This window comes from Falco punctatus, assembly GCF_963210335.1.
Source record: "Falco punctatus genome assembly, chromosome: 8".
NCBI classification, from domain to species: Eukaryota; Metazoa; Chordata; class Aves; order Falconiformes; family Falconidae; genus Falco; species Falco punctatus.
Genome location: NC_137588.1, coordinates 45,416,202 through 45,436,283, shown reverse-complemented (window position 1 = coordinate 45,436,283; position 20,082 = coordinate 45,416,202). Strand labels below are relative to the sequence as shown.

At 59.7% G+C, this 20,082-nt stretch overlaps 1 protein-coding gene across 2 annotated transcripts in view; it reads right to left on the bottom strand.

Annotated features, from left to right (window-relative positions):
• PCDH1 (protocadherin 1) overlaps positions 1–17,732 on the bottom strand; it is a 56,605-nt gene extending 38,873 nt beyond the window's left edge. For both annotated transcript variants that reach the window (XM_080399457.1, XM_080399458.1), the window contains exons 1-3: positions 17,067–17,732; positions 10,473–11,287; positions 6,680–8,872 (exon numbers count right to left, since the gene is read on the bottom strand). In XM_080399457.1, coding sequence (XP_080255583.1) covers positions 6,680–8,872; positions 10,473–11,287; positions 17,067–17,130 — 3,072 coding nt within the window. In that variant the 5' untranslated portion in view covers positions 17,131–17,732. The remainder of the gene's footprint in view (positions 1–6,679; positions 8,873–10,472; positions 11,288–17,066) is intronic.
• Between the last annotated feature and the right edge of the window lie 2,350 nt (positions 17,733–20,082).

The following is a 20,082-nucleotide window of genomic DNA, read 5'->3' as shown; positions in this document are numbered from 1 at the left end:
AGACAGCTTTGATGAAACCTGCCAAGATCAGCAGCTGCCCAGCCATGCCATCTTTAGATAGTGGATCAGGAGGCAGGTATTTTGCAAGTGAAGAGGTGCTCTGAAGGATGTTTACCTCCCAGGGCAGGGTCGTCTTTAGGATCTTTGGGCAGGATCCACAAGGCATTGCTGTGAATGCCAAAATGGATGTAAATGATGAGATAACATACGGGCTTTCTCCTGCCCTCCTAGCAGGCCACTGCCACAAACCTACTCTCCTACCCACTCTTTCCTGTGAGCATCTGAAGAACTGAGGCAGTAAACAGATTACACCACAGGAAGACATTGCTGCAAAACAGTCAAGAGATATTTTTAAGGGATCTTGAGGAATTGTTTTCTTTCTGTTCCTTTGTGTGACCTCTTCCTCTTGTGCTCTCAACCCTTGGGAACACCACTAGGAAAAGAAGCCTATACTACTGGTGGGAAGTGAAAAGAAGGTCCTCAAGGCTGCAGACTAAGACCTCCACAAAAGTCCAGAAAGTCAGAGAGAAGACAAGATCAACAGGGGACCTAATGGGGCGGAGGCTGAGCGGGTCTGAGTCGCAAGGGACCCTGGCTCCCAGAGGTGAAACCAAGACCGAGCTTCATACAGATTGGACTGATGGATGTTAAAGCCAGTGTCAGAGGTGAGAAGAGCGTGACCAAGGTGCCAGAGGTGGCACATGCCCCTGCAGCCAGGCTCCTCCTCACCCCCTTTCAATCCTTCTCTGCCTCAGGCGAGCAGACTGTGCTTCTTGGGGCACTGAAGGAGCAGGGGACTGTGGGAAGAGCCCCTTTTGAAGTAACCTATATTGACCATCTTGGTTTCTCCCAAGAGCAGAGCTTGGGTTGTGTAACTGCAGCTTGGATGGAAGGGCTTGCAGGTCAGTACATAGGAGCAGAGCTCTTCCACAGAGATGGGTTGTGCCTGGGGTTTCATGGGCAGGTGCTCTCACGCAGCAGGTATGTGTGGGGATGGAGGGTGGAGGGAGGGAAAAGTGCTTTGGGCTTGGCACAGGGCTCAGCTCCAGGGGCAGCATTCAAATGAACATGCTGGTAAGAGAGAGATTTGGCAGGGTACTGCAGGGGCTGAATGTCCAACATCCCACAAACCATGAAGGGGAGCTCCTCCTCTTTGCCACCCACCCCAGCACAGCCCCACATGAGTCAGTCTGTGCACAGCTGCCAGGCTCTTGCTCATGATTCACTCCAGTGGTCCTGGGTGGACACCAGCTGTGGAGACACAGGCGCTCAGCATCCACCTCTTTGCTGCTGCCCCACGCCCTCCTAGGGCTGCCCTCCCCACCTTGAGCTGACACGGTTCCCAGGGGCAGAGCTGCTCTGTGCCACTTCCCTCCAACACATCCTTTAGCTCTCGCTCTCCCCTGCCACCACCCCACCCCATCCTGCCCTACATCATCCACCCTCTCATTACCCCAGCTTCCTCTCCATCCCGTCCCAGAACATCCCAGCTCTGTCCTCACCTGGGTGCACCCCACCCTCCACCCCCTTCAGCTGCATCCCACCCTCCGCCCTTCACCCCACCACAGCCTCCTGGCTGCTCCCTGGCGGAGGGACCACAAGGTGCCCAGGGACACACCCTGTGGCATCATCAGGTTTTGCCCCAGGATTTGGGTGACTGATTAAGCAGGCTGCAGGGCTGGGCCCTGCTCCAGGCTGGTCTGTGCTCGCAGGGAACAGCACTGCAGCTGAGAGCCCGGCCGAGCGGGCAGAGCAGTGCTGGGAATATCAATCAGTGCGGCTTGGACCAGGCGGCTGCCCACACAGCCAACGCTTTCATCGCACAGAGGATCCACAGCTCGGCTGTCAGAGCCAGCCGGGGACTTGGCCCTGCGCTGCAGAGGGCTCAGCATCCCTGTGTACCGGGGCCAGCAGACAGCCGGTCAGGAGAGACCAATGGGGAGGGAAAAGTGACAGGGAGCAGGGGGGGCGGGTGTCACTGCCCCAGCAGAGCAGGGGGAGACATCAGAAGACAGGGACAGAGAGGGAGCAGACACAACTGAGAAAGAAAAGAGGGGGGTGAGGTGGGAAGAAGTCCCACACATGCAGGCTAGGGAAGCCTGTGTTCACCGCAGACCAACACTGGCTGCAAGGGCATCAAGCAGGGGAGAGAGCCTGGGGGTCTGAGAAGTGAGAGGAAGAGGAGGGCAAGGAGGAATGAGCAGCATCTGGCTCACAGGGTGGAAAGATGATAACTAGACAGAGCTGCCAGACACCCAGGCAGCCCAACCTGATGTGAGGAGCCCCAGGCGGGTAGCACAGGCTGGATGAGCCTTCAAGGGTGCAAAGTACAAGGTCCCAAGTGCTGGCGCAGCCGGGGACTGTCAGGCAGGAGAGAACCGATGCTCTCCTTGATGGGATAGGGACATTAAGCACCTCTTTGCAGACACACTAACAGGAGTGGTCACTTGCCCAAGGCTGGATGCTAGGTACACTCCAGTGTCACCTCCCACCTCATACAGGCTGTGTACACCCCGCTGCCACCACTCCACACAGTACAGCTTGTGCATAACCCTGTGCCACTTCTCCCTGTGGTACCAGCTGTGTACCCCCCATGCCCACTCCGCCTGCAGCACAGGCTGTGCTGCCACCTCCCCTGGGGACAGAAGTTGCACCTCCCTGTGCCACCTCCTCCCACAGGAGACACAGGCTGCACTCCCTGCATCACCTACCCTCAGCACACAACCTGTACACATGCCTCTGCCACGCCCCACCACCGAGACCATGCACCCCTCTGTGCCACCCCTCTGTGGAGCAAGGGCCGTGAGAGCCCTGCTGTCAACTCCCACACAGGGCACGCAGGCTGAGCACACCCCACTGTCACCTCCCTCCACAGCACAGCCTGCGCACACCCACACTGTCTCTGGCTGTACACACCAGACTGTACCGTGGGGTTGTTCATCCCTCATGGCTGAAACTCTTCACTTTGAGGTCCCAAATGCCCCACGGTGCTCCCCCAAGCTTGGGCACCCCTCCCTGCCATAAACCAAAGTCCCCCAGCACAGACCTGCCAGGAGCCACTGCACATTCCTGCCTTGTTCACAGGGCTCTCAGCATCCTCACCGACAGCCCAGAAGCCAGCACAGTGTACAACCCACTCCTCGCCCCCTCTTGTGCTCCCCCACCTCCACAAGCACGCCACCGATGGTCACAAGCCGCTGTGGATTCACAGTTTTGCAGAACCCAGTCATCCTGCCCTGCACAGCTAGGGCTCAGGCCCCCACACTACAGCCTCTGGGACCTCACCGACACTCTCCTTCATTTGGTCTCCGCACACCAGAGCCAAATCTGAACCAAATCCAATTGATCCTGGGAGCAGGAGCTGATTTGCAGTGCCTGGGAACTGCTCCCAGCACAATGCCTTTCTGAAACTGGGGAAAAACAGGGCAGGTCCCCCATGAACTCTCAGCTCCATCTGCAGCTCGTTGCTGGATCCATTTATCAGCTCACTCCACATGAACGACCTTGAGAAAATCCACTGACCCAGGACAGTAGGGGACTTTCCCAGACATCTGCCAACACCTAAACCTGCAATTTATGAAGACTCTAAGCTAAATTCTAAAACAAGACAATTTCATTTCTGTCCATTACAGTTACAATATTCCTCTTATCCCCACCCTGCAGAGAGTAATTAATACTGCACCGTGCTCCTGAGCCTGCAGGCAGGTGCAGGCACCTCTGCTGAGCTCGCAGTAACATGCTGAAGTTAACACCACTCCAGCCAGCTTCTCAGATGGTAGGGGGCTCTGTGAGGACCTGGGGCGGTCTTCAGCTTTGCAGCCAGGAAAGGATGGAGCATAGCCCCCTCTGGTATCGAAAGGGCCCAAAGCATGGAGCCTGGGAGACGGCCAGAAGAAAGAGACACTCCCCACACCAGCATCTGGGAGGCTGTGTTCTCGCCCCGGGGTTCATCAAAGAGCTGCCGAGGACAAGGAAAGAAGGGAAACTTCTTTCAGCAAGTTCCCAATGGGAAGCAGATAGCAGCGCTGAGCCAAGCCCCCAGACTGCCCTGCCCAGCCCTGCAGGGACTACTTATTTAGGTGGTTGCTGGTGTCTCCTTTCCTCCTCTGCAGCCATCGCATCTCCCCGCAGGTCCCAGCCCTGCCTGCCTAGGAGGCCCAGACACTTCCTGGATGGTTCAAGATAAAACCTTACGCTGTTAGCAAAACAAACTAGGAGGCTGTGAGAGCCAAGGCTGGCACAGGGCTGAAACCACCGAAGCCAGAACCACTGGTTTCCCCAGATAATCTAATCTCTCCCAGCGCCAGAGCTCCTCTCCTCCAGCAGCCTGGTGAGGCCAGCTGGAGCCCCTGGGGAATAGGTGAAGCTGGTGTGACGGCAGGGATGTCTGCCCCAGTTTTCCCCCAAAGAAAAATCATGAGAAAGAATAAGTGGTGGCCAGGGAGGGGGGGCCCTGAGATGTGATGTTTGGCTGGAGGGAGGGGGGTACAGGATGGCCCCATCCAGGGCCTGGGGAAGGGATGCTACGCTGGAGACATGAGCCTGAGCAAGCCCCATGGCAGCAGCATCACCCCCCACCTGCCTGGCAGGAGAGGCTGAGCCATCTTTGCTGGGAGTATGGCTGCCTGGCTCCATTGCCTTCCCCCAGCCCCACTGCCACAAGCAAGCCTGCCTGGGAGGACCTCTCCTTTGCTGCAAGGGTGCCCATCACATCCTGGGTTGGGGGGAGCACCTTGCTTCGGGTGTTTCTACCCAGTGCTGCTGACACACAAGGCTCCATCTGCAACCGCATGCATCCTCATTCCAGCACTGCGGCGGGTGAGAGGCATCTTCCAGCCCTTGCTGACAGGATTTGGGTCATGCTAGCCAGGCACCGCGCAGCCAGGATATCTGTTCCTCCATGTGCTGGCTTTGGGACATGGGTGGGTCTCAAAAGGATGTGGGGGTGAACCAGGAGAAGATATGCAGGGGGATGTTGGGGTGGAAGAAAGCTGGGCTGGCTGGTCTATGGCTCAGACTGCCTCCACGTCCACACATGTACATGTATGTGCATAGGTACATGCATGTTTTGAACCATGTCCTGGAGGAAGCTGTCTCCTCAGAGGGCCAGGCAGTGGCTGGAGATGGAAGATGTCAATCTGGGGAAAGTGGTCAGTACCATGAGACCTCTGGACTGGCCACGCTGGGGCACAGTGGAGGGCTTGTGGAGATGGCTGGCCCGTGTGAGCATCGCTTCTGGCTGCTGCAGGACCTGGGTGCTCCAATGGCCAAGGACGTCGAAAATATGCCTGGGAATTGCTGGGAGCAAGAGCATCTTCAGGGGCATCAGGGAAAATAAGGCACAACTGGTCAAAAATAGAAAACTTTATTGAAGTCAAATCCAACAGGGCAGCTGAGCCCAGCCCCACGGCAGGAGCCCAGCCTGCCGCTCACTGGGATACAAAGAAGGGAGCAGGGGTCTCCACAGGGCGCAGAGGGTACAGCACGGTGCGGAAGTCGGTGGTCCTTACCCATGGGGCCCCAGGAAGAAGGCAAAGCCACAGGCACTTGTCCCCCCTCTCCCTCCCTAGCTAGTTAAGGATAGACCCGACAGGCGCCAAAGCAGAAACATGGTGCAAGCTAACTGGCCAGACAGCCGAAGGAAAGAGGGTCCTGCAAGCTCTGGGCTCATCCCACAACCTCCTGGGACACCTCCAAGCTCCAGTGCACACTAGCGAGCAGCCCTTCCCAGTCCACAGCCAAGACCTGCCTCTGCCTTGCCCTGCGCACAGCAGAAACCCCCAGCTAGACCACGAGCAGTGACCTGACCACAGCACGCAGCAGAGACCCCAGTGCCCCGCTCCTCCAGCCCGAGCATGAGAACCCAGCCCCAGCCCCGGCTCACAGCCGGTCCCATGCCACCTGGGGGAAGCGCCCCGGCCACTGGGATCCGCTCTCCCTCTCCACAGTGGCTGCAGCATGGCTCCTGCAGCTCTGGGCCTGATGCTTACGCTAAGGGAAGCCCAGTTTCCACCGTGCTGGCTATGGCAGAGGGCCCAAGCCTGGGGGAAGCCAGAGTCTGAGCCTGGGAAAAGGCAGAGCTTTGCTCCTCCACCCAGCTCCACCTGCATGGGCAGCCACAGTGAGTGCAAAACTCCTTTTCAGGCAGCTTTGCACAGGGATGGTGAGCACCAGGAGAGCTGGGCTGGCAACAGCAAGGCTAGGACCTTTGCTGGATACTAGCTGCCCAGAGCTGCACCAGGAGCTGCACCAGTCTCTCCTCCCCACAAAGTAGAGGGATGGATGGGAGGGTGGGCATTGCCCTCCTCCTCAGTGCTCTTAAAGCCAGTCCCCAAAAGGGACCCAGGCGGGTGGGATTCCCTCCCCGGAGCTCCACATGCAGAGGCACACGCATGCAGCGCCCTTCGCATCACCATCACCCAGGCAGCGCCACCAGGACCCAGCCCCGGGCGCTCTGACAAGGGCTCCAACAGTTTTTGGTCTCCCCCCAACCCCCATCCCATCCCCTCCCCACCCCACAACCAGGCTCCGTGGCTCAGCTCCGGGGCAGTCCTCTGCCAGCCCCCAGGTCACACATGCAGGGCTGGGGGCCAGTCCACGCTCACTCCCACACCTCTGTCCAGATGGCTCCCCGGTGCAGGGGGGGGGCCGCTGCCGGCCTCAGGATGAGCTCTCCTACCTGCTTATTGGTGTATTTCTGGGGATTGGTGCGGTAGCTGTAGTCCGAGTACTGCTCGGAGCCCGTTGAGTTGTTGTCCCCGGTGCCAACAAAGGTGTTAGTGGCTGGCAGGTCCTGCACCACTTGGTGCTTCTTGGAGGCAGAGGGCGACTGAGGCTGCAGCTGGATGGAGGGCAGTGGTGAGTTGGAGCGGTAGTGGCGACCCAGGTCTGGGCTGCCCGGCGGGTAGTTGAGGGGCAGGTGGATTCGGGGGCTGTCGCTGACAGAGTCATTCATGAGGTTGAACTTGAGTGATTTCTGCAGCCCCGTCTCCTCCTCATCCTCCGTGGGCTTGGGCGGCTTCGGAGACTTGCTCTTCTTCACCTTGCTCTTGCTCTTACCGCTCTTGCTGGCCTGCTTGGGTGCATACAGGTCCTTGGTCTCCTTCTTGCCTGCCTGGTAGCCGCTCTTGGCCTCCCGCTGCCGGCAGTAGCGCACCAGGACGACCAGCACGATGACCAGGGTGACGGCCACAATGCCAGCGATGACTCCAAAGAGGATGTTGCTTCGCTGCTTGCTGCGCTCATATTCGGGGTCTCCGGCAATGTCTATGTCAAGCGGTGTGTCCAGGCTGTGCCCCACCAGTGTGTCCAGCAGTGTGCGGTTGGCCAGTGTCTCATTGACATAGAAGTGCACCAGTGCTGTGCCGTGACGTGAAGGCTTGCCCTTGTCATTGACACGCACTACCAAGCGGTGCAGGCCATGGTGCTTGCGCAGGATCTCCTTCTCCAGGGTGATGTCTCCACTGTGCGGGGAGATCTGGAAGAGCTCGAAGGGGTTGCCTCCTGTGATGCTGTAGGTCAGCTCTGCATTGACACCAGAGTCAATGTCCTCCGCCTTGACCTTGCTCACCTGCTGGCCAGGGCTGGTGTGGGGCAGGATGTGTTTGTAGGTAGCATTGGAGGGTGAAGTGATGAAGGGAGCATTATCATTCTCATCCAAGACGTTGATGGTCACCCCCACATAGGCAGACCTGGGAGGATCCCCACCATCTACTGCCTTGAGTCGGAAAGTGTATGTGCTCTGCTGCTCCCGGTCAAAAGAGATGCTGGAGAGGATGGTGCCAGTGCCATTTTGGATGACAAAATCCCCATTGTCTTGTTCCACTGACAGCTGAATGCGGGCGTTTTCTCCTTTGTCAGCATCGATCACCGTCACCATGCCCACAGGGCTGAGGGGTGGCATGTTCTCCATCACTGAGAAGTTGTAGCCACTCAGCATGAACTTGGGGTCATTGTCATTCCTGTCCATGACGTTGATGGCCACAGATGCTGTGCCCTTGAGGCTGGGGCTGCCCTTGTCTGCCGCCACCACCAAAAACTCATAGCGCTCCCGCTGCTCTCGGTCCAGCACTGCCTTCACCCGGATCTCCCCAGAGTCAGGGTCAATGGTGAAGGAGCCCTTGGAGGAGGGGTCTGTCACCAGGGAGTAAACTAGCTTGGCATTGGAGCCACTGTCAGCGTCGCTGGCACTCACCTCCATCACCAGGTCATCAGGCTCATTGTTCTCAGGGAATGCCACCTCGGTGAAGCTCTGGCTGAAGACAGGAGCGTTGTCATTCACGTCCACCACCTGCACCTTCAAAGAGTTGGTGCTGGAGAGGGGCGGGTTCCCCGAGTCCACTGCTACAATCTCAATAGTGTAGTCCTTCACTGACTCGTAGTCCAGTGGCGTGGTGGTCTGTAGGAAGTATTTCTTCTTGCTGTCACTCCCTGTTTCACTAGCCTGCCGCAGCTGGAATGGGACGTCACCAGCCACCACACACGTCACCACAGCATTTTCACCTTCATCTCGGTCGGACACCTGCACCAGAGCCACTGCTGTCTCTACTGGCACATCCTCCGAGATGTTTGCCATGCCATCCTGGTGGGTGACAAGCCCAATGCCCCGGATCTCTATGGAGGGTGCATTGTCATTCATGTCCTTGATGGTGACCACCACCTGGGTACGGGCGCTCTTGGGGTTGGCCCCCTTGTCTTTGGCCATGACAGAGAACTTGAGGATGTTGACGTCCTCACGGTCAATGGGCCCCTGCACGGTGATGAGCCCCGTGGCGCGGTCCAGGCGCAGCAGTCGACGCACCATGTCTGAGGCTTGGTGGAAGGAGTACTCAATTTCAGCGTTGGCACCCTGGTCTGAGTCGTTGGCTTTCACCTGTGGGATGGAGGGAGAAATGGTGAGCAGGAGGGCAAGGCAGCGAGAGCCCCTCCACAAACTGCCACGCTGCCCATCATAGACTCCTCTGGGTACAGCTTGGGGGGAAAAACCAGGATTTCCTCTTCTGGGGCCAAGACTATGGGGCAAAGAGCCTGAGACCAGCAGAGCAGCTGGGAGCGGCCCTCTGGCACAGAGGCTTTTCTTTGCTCTTCCAGCAAAACTGGCTGGGCCGGTTGGCCCCACTCCTGTCCCGGCCAGCTCCGGCACGCAGGGAATCCTCCAGGAACACTTGCCGCTGCGACCCAGGCAGCAGCAGGGAGGGAAGCCTCTGGCTGTTCCTGCTCCACAAAACCCTCCCCAAAGAGAAGTTGCAGCAGCTCCTTGGCCGAGGTGAGGATGAGGAGGTGGGAGCTGAGGATTTGTGGAGCTGCAGCAGCTCCATCCCAGCATTCAGGGATGCATCCAAGCGGGGACCAGGGCTGCCTAAGCTCTGCACAGCACCAGCCATCCCTGCCCACCCATGAGGAGTTCTTCATTCACATAAACCTGCCTCTATGCCTATTATTTGCTTTCTAAAGAAGATGAGGTTTGTCTAACATTTGCCTCCCTAATCGGCTCTCCGAGCAGCCTCTTCTCTGCACCATTTGCTGCTCCGCCGTTATCTTGCTCAGCAGATTTGGATGGAGAACGAAAGTTGTTAAATGTAAATTCCACCTTTTACCTCCACTCACAAAAAAGGCGGAAGTCATTTTCCCCCTGAAAGATAAAAGCTGAGCAATGGCAGCATCGGCGTCTCAGCCCATTCTCCTCCCGGCCATGCAGCTCCCTTATCTGCTTCCAACTTCCATTCTTTTAACAGTGAAAAATGAATTCTTAAAAATTTCACATCAGAATTAGCAAGCAGATGAGAGCTGGCTGCGCACCGCTTATTAAGATGGCAGCTGCAGATAAACAGATGTCGGCTACTATCATCTCAATGCCCCCTCCAAGCCAAATCCACCAAGATCCATCCCCTTGGGCTCTGCGGGCCAGTTTGCACTGCTGCCCAAGATGGGGCAGAGCCCCTGGCCCCTGCAGACACCAAGGCACCCCCAGAGTCATGGGCAGCCCCCCCTAGACAGGCAGCAGGGATGCTGCCTGCCCCCCATCTCCTGTGCAAGCCTGAGTTTCCATGGAGCGGCCAAGGGAATGCAACTTATGAAAGGGTCTATGTCTTGTCTGCGGGCAGCATTGAGACTGGCCTGGCATGAAGCCAGACTCCCCGTGGACCTCGGGTCCCCGCCCTCTCCATAACCCAGAGCCTTGCTCCCATGTACCCGCCAGCCCTGCTGCCACCCCACAGTCATGTCCTGCAGTCCCTGATCTGGCTGCACCTTCCCACCTATCCTTTCCAACATTGTTTTAGCAGATGTGATGTCCCTGGGACCTGCCTGCCTGCTGGCCCCAGGTGACACTGTGGGGTCCTATGCCTTGCAACCCTTCTGGGCTCACTCCTCCCTTGAGGAACTGTGGCAAGTGGCCGTATAAATGCTCCCCCGTTGTCCCTGTTGCAGCCAGGTAAGAGAGATGGGGAGGAGAAGAAAGCCCACACACTCACCTGAAGGACAGAGTGCCCCACAGGGCTGTTTTCAGAGAGCTCCGCTTCATACAGAGCCTTCTCGAACTTAGGTGCATTGTCGTTCATGTCCAGGATGGTGATGCGAAGCAGGGCGCTGCTTGCCCGTGGCGGGTTGCCTCCATCCTGCACCTTGATGGTCAGATCATAGGAGTCCCACTGCTCCCGGTCCAGGTTCCCCATGACAATCAGTTGCGGCTGCTTCTCATCCTGATCCTCCGCCACCTGCAGTCCAAAGAGCTCCTGTGCCTCCGGACCAGCCGTCAGCTCATAGGAGGCAACACCATTGGGGCCTGAGTCCCGGTCCATGGCTAAGGGGATGGGGAAGAGTGCCCCAATGTTGGTGTTTTCAGGGATGGAGAGGGTGAGAACAGGCGAGGCAAAGTTGGGGGTGTTGTCATTGATATCAAGCACCTCTATCTGACCCTCAAGCAGGCGCGGGCTGCTGTTCAAGATCAGGTCAGTGATGGACACTTCAAACTCCAGGAAGCAGGGCTCTCCAGGCAGGAGGTGCTGGCACTCACGCAAGCTCTCCCGGTCAATGGAGGTCTCTGTGGTGTAGATGTCCCCAGTTTTGCCGTCCACACGTAGGTACGGGGCCCCCACCTCCAGCTTGTAGAGGTGCCCCACATCTGGGAAGCCATAGTCAGAGGCCAGGCTCCCTATGAGGGTGTTGGGAGGTTGCTCCTCCTGCACTTTGTAGACCACACGCGTCCCAGAGACCAGGGCAGGGAGCTGCAAGAGGAGCCACAGGCCCATGCAGGATGCCAGCTGTTTCATCCTGCGCTGCAGGGGAGCTGCAAGGAGACACAGACACTGGAGGTTAGGCAGCCCCAGGCCCCCAGGCCCACTCTGCTCCAGCCCACTTCCCTGGTGCATCCTTTTTGGTCCATCCCCTGTGCCATGCAGGGCTGCACATGGTCCCAAAGCAGCCCCCCAAAGGGATGGGGCTTCAGGGGCTCACCTGACAGAACTGGCCCCAGCCGTGGTCTCCTGGCAGCCTCCACAAGCAAGTGCCCAGGAGGACCAGTCCCAGCTTGCAAAGTGCCTGCAACGCTCTGCTTGAGTGAGCAACCCAGTCATTGAAACCTCGGCCCTGGCTTCCTCTCACTTGCAGGAAGCCACTCCTGCCACTGTCCACCCTCTTTGTCACCACGCAAACTGTAATTAGACCCAAGGAGGCACACTAACAGGGTGGACTGCACGCAGCCTGCTGTCAGCAACCCAATGGGAGCCAGCCAGGCTCAGAGACAGCTTCTCACCACAGAAACACAGGAGCATTGTGTGTCACGCACTGCAGGGGCACTGCCTGCCACGCACGGCAGGGACACAGAGGCACTGCATGCATCTGCCAGCACTGCAGAAACAGGAGCACCAAAAGGGGGGCAGGGGCTCTGCCTGCTCTGCAGGGATACAGGGCTGCCACCCACCCAGCCCTGCAGGAACACAAGGCAGCGCAGGGATGCCACCCATCCAGGACTGCAGGGACATGGGGCACTGCCAGGATACAGAGCTACGTCCCATCCATCAGTGCAGGGATTCAGAGCACTGCCTGTGCTGCCGGAGTAACACCCATCCAATCACTGCAGGGACACAGGGCACTGCCATTACAGGGACAGAGCAGCACTGCCCGCCCTGCACTGCCGACACAGCAGCACTGCCAGCCTCCCACTGCGAGATACGAAGGCACCACCCATCCAGCACTGCAGGGATGCTGAAGCCCCGTGCACCATCCAGCCTGCACTGCATGCGGGGCACTGCCATCCCCCTGTGCCCCTCTCAGACAGAGGGGTACTGCCCAGCTCCGTGTTAGAGGGACACTGACTCACCGCCCACCTTGCACTGCACTGCAGGCAGACCCCGCAGGGCAGACCCCGTGCCTCCCCGCAGAGCAGCGGCACTGCACAGCCCCAGCAACACTGCAATGGTAGGCACAGCATCTCCCCTCTGCTGCAGTCACTAGGCAACCCCACACCCTGCACCAGCAAATACTGTTCCCTTCACTCACTGCAGACACACTGTTCCACCATTCCCTACCACTCCAAACTGGGACACTGCACACACACACTGGGTGCCCACCCTGCCTGCAGGGACAGCCCCGCGCTGCCCACCCAGCACCAGTGTCCACCCCACCCGCTGCAGAGGCAGTGACAGAAGTACTGCCCCCCTGCATTGCAGAGACACACACTGCACACGCTGTACCGCAGGCACCCAGCCACTGGAAACCTCCTCCCAGTACGCACACACTGCAGAGGCAGTGCCAGGCGCACTGCCAGCCCCATAGAGACTGTCCGCTTCTGCGTCAAGCCACATGCCCTGTCACCGAGCCTCTGCCTGTTGCTCTTCTCGGCCACCAGCTTTCCTATCCCCAGCTTTCTCTGAGAACACACCCTCCTCCAGGGTCAAGGTGCACCCTTGCAGCTACTGCTGAGCCATGAACATGAAGGGGTGCAGCCGAGCTCACCGGCACCCAGGAAGCCCAGTGGCTGGGTACCCTAAAATCAACACCCACAAGGATCTGCCATGGCCTCACAGCCACAACCCTCTCTCACCACTCCCATCGCTCCCTCTCTCCATACTCTGCACCCAGCCTGTGGGACGGAAGGGCACTCCTCCACCATCTCCCCTCCACGGTGCCACATAGCAAATGCCTAATTCCTCATTACCCCGACGTTTTACAGATCCTCAACAAGTGGAGCATCCTGCACTATCTACCCTGGCACTTCCTGCAAGCCAGCAGCTCCCAGTCCCTCCACTCTGCTTGCCCATGGGCAAGTGCCCCATCAGTGGCAGGGAAGAAAGGAGCTCTCCTGCCGCAGGTGAAAATACACCTCTGTTTCAGGAGATGAAACTATGGTCCTGAAGCCTAGCCTGACCCTTGTTCCATAAGCATCCTTCATGCTGAGGGCATGTATAACTGTCCAGAGTGGTGCTGCATGCAGATACCTCCGAGATGCATATCCCCAGGAGGAAGGGAAGAGGCAAACAAGACTTGTTCCCTCCCTGGACGGTGCTGAGGATGGAAGTGAGAAGTTGAGCAGAAACACAGCACGTCTCTGCATCAATACAGGCAGAACCCAGCAACGCATGTATGTGCACATGCGTGTGTCTGCACTGAGTGCGTGCATATCCGTGTGCACACTACGAACATATGGCTATATGTACAACAGAGCACGACTGCTTATCTGTAGGAGAAAGCATACCTGTGTGTGTGCAGGTGTGCCACACGCATGCACGCACAGCGAGGAGCACATCTGTGCCTGCACGAGGAGAGCCTGTGCACCAGACACAAGTTTGCATTCCTGCACCAAGCGCACGTGTGTGTGCACCGGGTGACGCGTGTGCCTGTGCAGGGGGAGCATGTGCGCATGCCCCTGTCACTGCCGGGTGTGCATCTGTGTGATGTCACCCTGTGCAGGGGTACTTGCACCTTGTGCATGTGCACACCCCGGCTGGGTGACACACGTGTTTGCCTGCTGCATGCGTGTGCACTCACACCAGATCCCCCACGCATGTCCACCAGCCTTCACAGGGTGTCCAAACCCACACTGAGCATCATCATCCCGTTGCTCTGTGCTCCCTTTGGAAATGGCTGTGTGGTGAGGACGAGGGGAAGAGGAAGGAGCCCCGGCCACTGGGAAGGGGCTCCCAGAGGATGACCCAGCTGGGAGAGGCACCCGCACTCACTGGCAAACTGTTTGCACAAGGCTGTTTGCACTAGGCTGGGCCATGACTGCTGATGACGTAGTGCCATCCTGACTAAGCCTTGTTGGGAGGTGGAAGATCACAGGTAATGGTGAAAGTCTCAACGAGGTGCGATGCCTCACATGGCCCTGACTGAGCCAGGAGGGAGGGCCCCAGAGCCGGAAATGTCAGGAGCCCTGTGCCAGCTGGAGGAGGAAGGGAGTCACCCAAGGGTGCCCAGAAACAGTGCTTTCTGCTCCAGAAAAGGGGTTGGAGCCTGAACCCAAGTCCCTTTCCAGCAGGTGAAGGAAACTCCCAAAGCAGGGAGGCTGGAAGAAGAGATGGGCTGGGAACCTGAGTGGGACCACCACCCCACAAGGGACTGCTGGTGGGGCCTTGGGTTCACCGGAGTAAGGGATCCTGCTTGGCACCAGTGAATGACACAGCGCAGACATGAGAGCCCAGAGCTGGGTGTGAGGAGGAGGAAGAGGAGGAAGCCTCTACCACCAGGGAAAAGCACGTCTGTGCAGGAGACAGGCTTCCCAGGGGCCAGTCCAAGGCATCAGACTATTTTCCCATGGGATCTAAGGACCATCCCACACTTTCTTCTCCGGTGCCAGGCACCTTTTTCCGACCTGCTGGCAGAGCACAGAGCACTTAAAAATAAAAACCCCTCCCAAAACAACTATTCCTCCGCACACACAATTCTCCCTACGGGGAGAGTGTGAGGGAGACTGAACCACATGAGAGAGGCGTTAGTCACGCTGCTTAATGCATGACTGGGAAGCTCTCGGAGGACAGTGGCATGCAAAATCCTACCGAATTCAGCCACCCCCCCCAAAAAAAAACAAAACAAAACAAAAACCCAAAAAACCAACCAACAACCCAAGCTCTAATGAGAGAGGTTACAAAGCACCAAGAATTTCAGCATCTGCTTGAACAAGCCTGTGCTCCCTGTGATTCCCACAGCCCCTTGGCCCGGTTCCACAGAAGGCAGCACCACTCCGGGAACGGGCACCAAAGTCCACCCTCTTTATTGCTCCCAACGGCTGATTGCGTGGCTCGGAGCCACACTTACAAGTCTATCCAAACCCTGCACTAAGCACACAAGTACTAATCCGCTCCCCCCCCCACCACCACCCTCCGCCCAAGCTGTACTCTGATGCTCGGAGCTGGAGCAACATCCGAGCAAGCAGCAAATGCTAATCATGGCTCCACTCTGTGCGAGGGGCTGAGATCAAGGACCATATTGTCCAAAAAGCGGCCCCTGATGTTCAGTCTTGCATAGAAGGCACGGATGGGCTGAATCCCGGGCATTTTGTGGCAAGTCCCACAGTCTCCTTCGGCTCTGGCTGCCACTGCGGCTGCTCTGCATTTATGCAGGCAGGGCCCAAGCGCCCCGAGCCGAAGCACCCCGTGATGAGGAACCCCACTTGCCTGTGAACAGCTTTACCCCCAAATCATCTCTTAGAGCTGCACAGTGATGAAAAGAGGGTGAAGCCCAGGGCCCTCCCTCCTTCTCCACATCATTACCAATTGGCAGCCAGCGAGGCAGAGACCTGTCAGAGCCTCCCAAGGGTGGCAGCCCCCATCCTCCCACCCCTGGGGTCCCCCATAGCCCCTGCGGGATCCTGTGGGCTCCTGTCCCCTCCTGCCACCGTCCCACCCACCGTCCCGACCTGGAGGAGGGGTGTTGGGGGAAAGGCAAAAATAATCGCGGGCCTGAAGCACCCGGGCAGGGCCGCAGGGAGCCGGCTGGGACTGCGGCCCTGAGGGGGCTCGGGGAGGGGCGGGGGGCTAGGGGACCCCCTGCCGCTCAGGGTGCGGGGGAGCGCCCTGCTTCCCGCCGGTACCTTCCCCGGGAAGGGGAAAGGAGGCTTCGCTGCCGGCCCCTGGCGGGGCTGCCCGGGCTGAGGCTCCCGCAGCCGGCGAAGCCCCAGCAAAGCGCTCCGCTCCCCGGCGAGCGCCGGGGGATGAACGCGGACCCTCCTGCCAGCCCCGCGCACACACACACGCACACACACATATACACACACACGCAGACACCCGTGGAAAACACGCGGGAGCCGCTCTCCCAGCCCCGGCTTCCCACTCAGCCTCGCATACAGGCAGGGAAACAGATTTTCGAAGGCGCAGGCATGCACATCCCGCTGACACACTCGCACACACACACACACCGCTCCCATAACACACACCAGCACACACCTCGCTCCCCGCACGCCAGCGCAGCCCGCTCCTCGACACGCACACCGCCCCCGCAGCCCCCCAGCCCGGCGGCACAGGCACAGGCAGGGACCCCCGCGACGGCCAGGGGCGCGCACACCTGCCGGCCTCCGCACCCCGCGCCCCTCGCACAGGCACAGCCCCGCTCCCAGCACCCAGCGCCCGCCCCGGTTCCCAGCTCACCCGCAACTTCTCTCGCTCCCACGCATCGCGCACCCCGAGCACCCGCCCCGGGCGCACACACCCAGGGGTGGAAAGGACACACACACCCAGAGCCACCCCCGACGGGAAGCGGAGGGGGCTGAAAAACACGAGCTCCCCCCGACACAGCCGCGCACCCACAGTCACCCCACGCCGCCCACCCTGCCCGGGCCGGCGCTGGCTCCGCTCCCGCGCCGCACAACAAGTGGCAGCGCCGGGCGAGACCGGTAACCGGGAGCCGCCCGGCCGCTGCTGCCCGCGAGCCCCGCGCCCCCGGTGCCGCCGCCCGCGCATCCCGGCGCGGAGGGCAGCAGGATGCTCGCCAGCGCCGCTCCCGCCGCCGCCCGGCCCCAAGCTCCCGCACAACGGCGGGCTCCCGCCCGGGGCACCCCACACCACCCCGCACCGCTCCGCACAGCTCCGCAGCTCTCCGCGGCTGCGGGCTCCCGGCCCTGCCGCAGCTCTTACTTGGATGCGGACAGCGCTGCGCTCCGTGCCGGCCCTTTGCGCGCTGATCCAGCGGCGTCTGCATCGCCTCCTCCCCACCGGGACCGGGCTCCCCCCAACCCCCCGGCTCCTCTCGATCGTTATTCACGGATGAAAACCCAATTAAAAAAAAAAAAAGAAAAAGAAAAAAAGGGGGGGGGCAAAAAACAATTGTCCCGTGGGAACCGCCCCCCTCCCCCGGGCCGGGGCTGCGGTTCCTCCGGCGGAGCGGCGGCGGCAGGGCTGGCGGCAGCCCCGGTGGGCAGCTCCGTCCGTGCCCGCCTCCGTCCCTCGGTGTGTGTGAGGATGTGCAAGGGAAGCGCAGCGCAGGCACGGCCCCTTCCCCCCCGCCCCCCCCCGCTGCCTCCGCCTCTCGCCGCCACCACGGGGAGGTGGAGCTCCGGCTCCTTATCAGATCCCCAGCCCAGCCGGGCCAGGCCAAGCGGGCACCGGCTGCCGGGCAGAGCCCCCTGCCCCTCGCACCGCCCGGCTCCGGGCTGCAGGCACCGCGCCAAGCCCCGTGGCGGTAGCCAGGGGGGGATCCTCGGAGCCACGCAGGACCCCTCCACCCCCGGGGGCCCCTCCACTCCTGGCCCGCACACGTGCGGGATGAGTCTCTTCTTTCACTCCCCTCTTGATGCTTTTAATTTATTCATTCATTGATTTTTCCACCTGGTGCTTCGCACTTCCACAGCCCCGCTGCACGGGGAAGGGGGCCCGGAGAGCAGCGCACCCGCTCTGCTAAGGAGAGGGCCCCTTCGTGGGAGCAAGCCCACCGGGGGGCTGCGCCCACCCCTCCTCAGATCCCCCCAGCCGAGCAGGGCTCCTGGCAGGCAGCCAGCAAGCAATGGCTCCTGCAGCCCTGTCGGGGTGAGGTAGTGGGGCCTGGAAAAGCAATTGTCCCCTCCCATCACACCGTGGTGAATCCTGCTTGTGTTGCAGGATGCTGGGAACAGCGAGCACCTGCCAGCTCCCCAGAGCACCTGCAAGCTCCCGGCTGCCCTCACAATGCCTTCGCAAGCTGTGCTACCTCAGCCGGGTCCTCACTGTCCAGATGGCCCCCGTGGGACCTCAGGTGGGCAAGTGCAAGAGCCGGGGGACCAGGGGACATCGTGCTCCAGGGGGGCCCCTTCCCTCCAGGCCTCCACTGGCCTCTGTGCTCCTGCGAGGAGGGCCGGTGCTCCCTGCCCACGGGCTGGCTCTGCAGCCTGGCCCTGCCTAAGGCCTCAGCGCTCTCGGATCGAAATGCTTGGGTGGCTCCTGGCACCCTGCGGGGGCTGGGCACCCCACAGGGCTGCAGGCCCCCCCCTCACCAAGCTGCCCCCGCCTTCTCGGACGGTTGCAGCGCAGGTTTGTCGCCAGGGTGCTGGACGGTCCCCCCGCTCCCCCGCAGCGGGAGGACGGGAGCGCTGCCTCCCGCGGAGCTCCGCCAACCTGTTGCGCAGCTCCCTCGGCTGCACACATGCTCAGCTCGGCTGCGATCGCTGCACCATCTAGAGGCTGCGCCGGCTTCTCGGAGCAGCCCTGGCTCCGGCTCAGCCCGGAGCAACCCTGCTTTTCCCGGCAAGAAGGGAGCTCAGCCCCTGGCAGGGCTTCTTGCTGCCGGGTGGAAGAGGGGCTGGAGAGTCATCCCCTCTGGGTGAAAAATCCAGGTCTCTGAGACTTTCCTGTGGCAGGGCCATCTCTGTTCCTGCAGAGACGTCCGCTTCTCCATGTCGGCTTCTTCTTCTGCGTGTTGTTTTTTCAGGGTGTCAATTCTTGTGAAGCCAATTTTGCAGGAGATGAGAAATGAGAACCCAGGGAAGGTCAAAGCCCACCACAGAAGGGCAGAGAAAGGAGCTGCGGGGTTTGTCAGGGTTTACCCTGCTGATACAGTGTGAGCTGGGGAGCTGGACAGAGAGAAGGAATTAAACTCTCTGGAAACAACGTGAGATTTAATCTGTTAGTCACTGGCAGCCCTCTTTGAAGGGCTGTAGCAAAGGGAAGTGACACTGTGGATCCAAGGCTGTCTGTGGAGCAGTAAAGGCAACTGTAAGAGATCGCTGGTGACCAGAGCTTTCCATTTGGCAAGAGACACAGCTAGTTGAGAGGCTGCGCTGGGAGCACCCAGGGAAGCTGAGCATGCACGAAGGTTACTAGATGCTGCCTATGTGTGTGGGACCAGTGACCGCCATCTGCAGCCTTTGCTCAGGCATGTTTCTGAGAGGCAGGTCCAGGCTCTAAGGTTATGGAGGGAAAAAGTGCCCCAGTCTCAGGAGCTGCCTCTCTGCAACCCAGAGGAGCTGCCTGGCAAAGCCCTTTGCAGTGCCAACACTTGCTGGCCACGGGACATGGTGGAAGGCCAAAGACGTGGCACCCCAGGGCTGATTTGTCTGTCTCCACCTTCGTCCTGTGCCTGCTGCCTTTGAAAGAAACTGGGCTCCTCCCAGAGTGCCTGTTGCCCTCTGGCAGCAAGGAAAGCCTGATGCTGGCATTGCCTATCCTCCCTTTGCTTGGGTCTTACAGTATAAGTCACCAGTCCTTACCTTGTCTTGGCCATTTCCCAGAAAGCAGGGCTAGTCTAAGCAATGGGAAACCATCAAACCACAGCCTTGGTCACAGAGTTTTTTTGTGAGACCCTCCAGACGCTTCCCACACACCTGCCCCAGTGCTAACAGTGCCACCAACCCTGGAGATGCTGCTGGAGGTGCTGGCTTGCCCCGTGCAGTGGGTACCCCGTGCTGGGATGCTCCAGCATCACGCAGAGACAGCTGCTTCGTGGTGCCGGTGGGGCCTTGTCAGAAGAACAAAGCCTGCGAGGGACGAGCATCCAGCTAAATCTCTGGGAAAGCGAGAAGAAAGGGAAACACGGAGAGCAAATGAACCTTACAAGAGAATAAATACCCCCTCCCCAACACACACACGCAGCAACCTGGCTGCCGTCTGCTGCAAGGAGTTCAAAGGCTCTTCTGTTCTCTCTCTCATCAGCTCTGGGCTCCACAGGAGAAGCAGCAGCGCG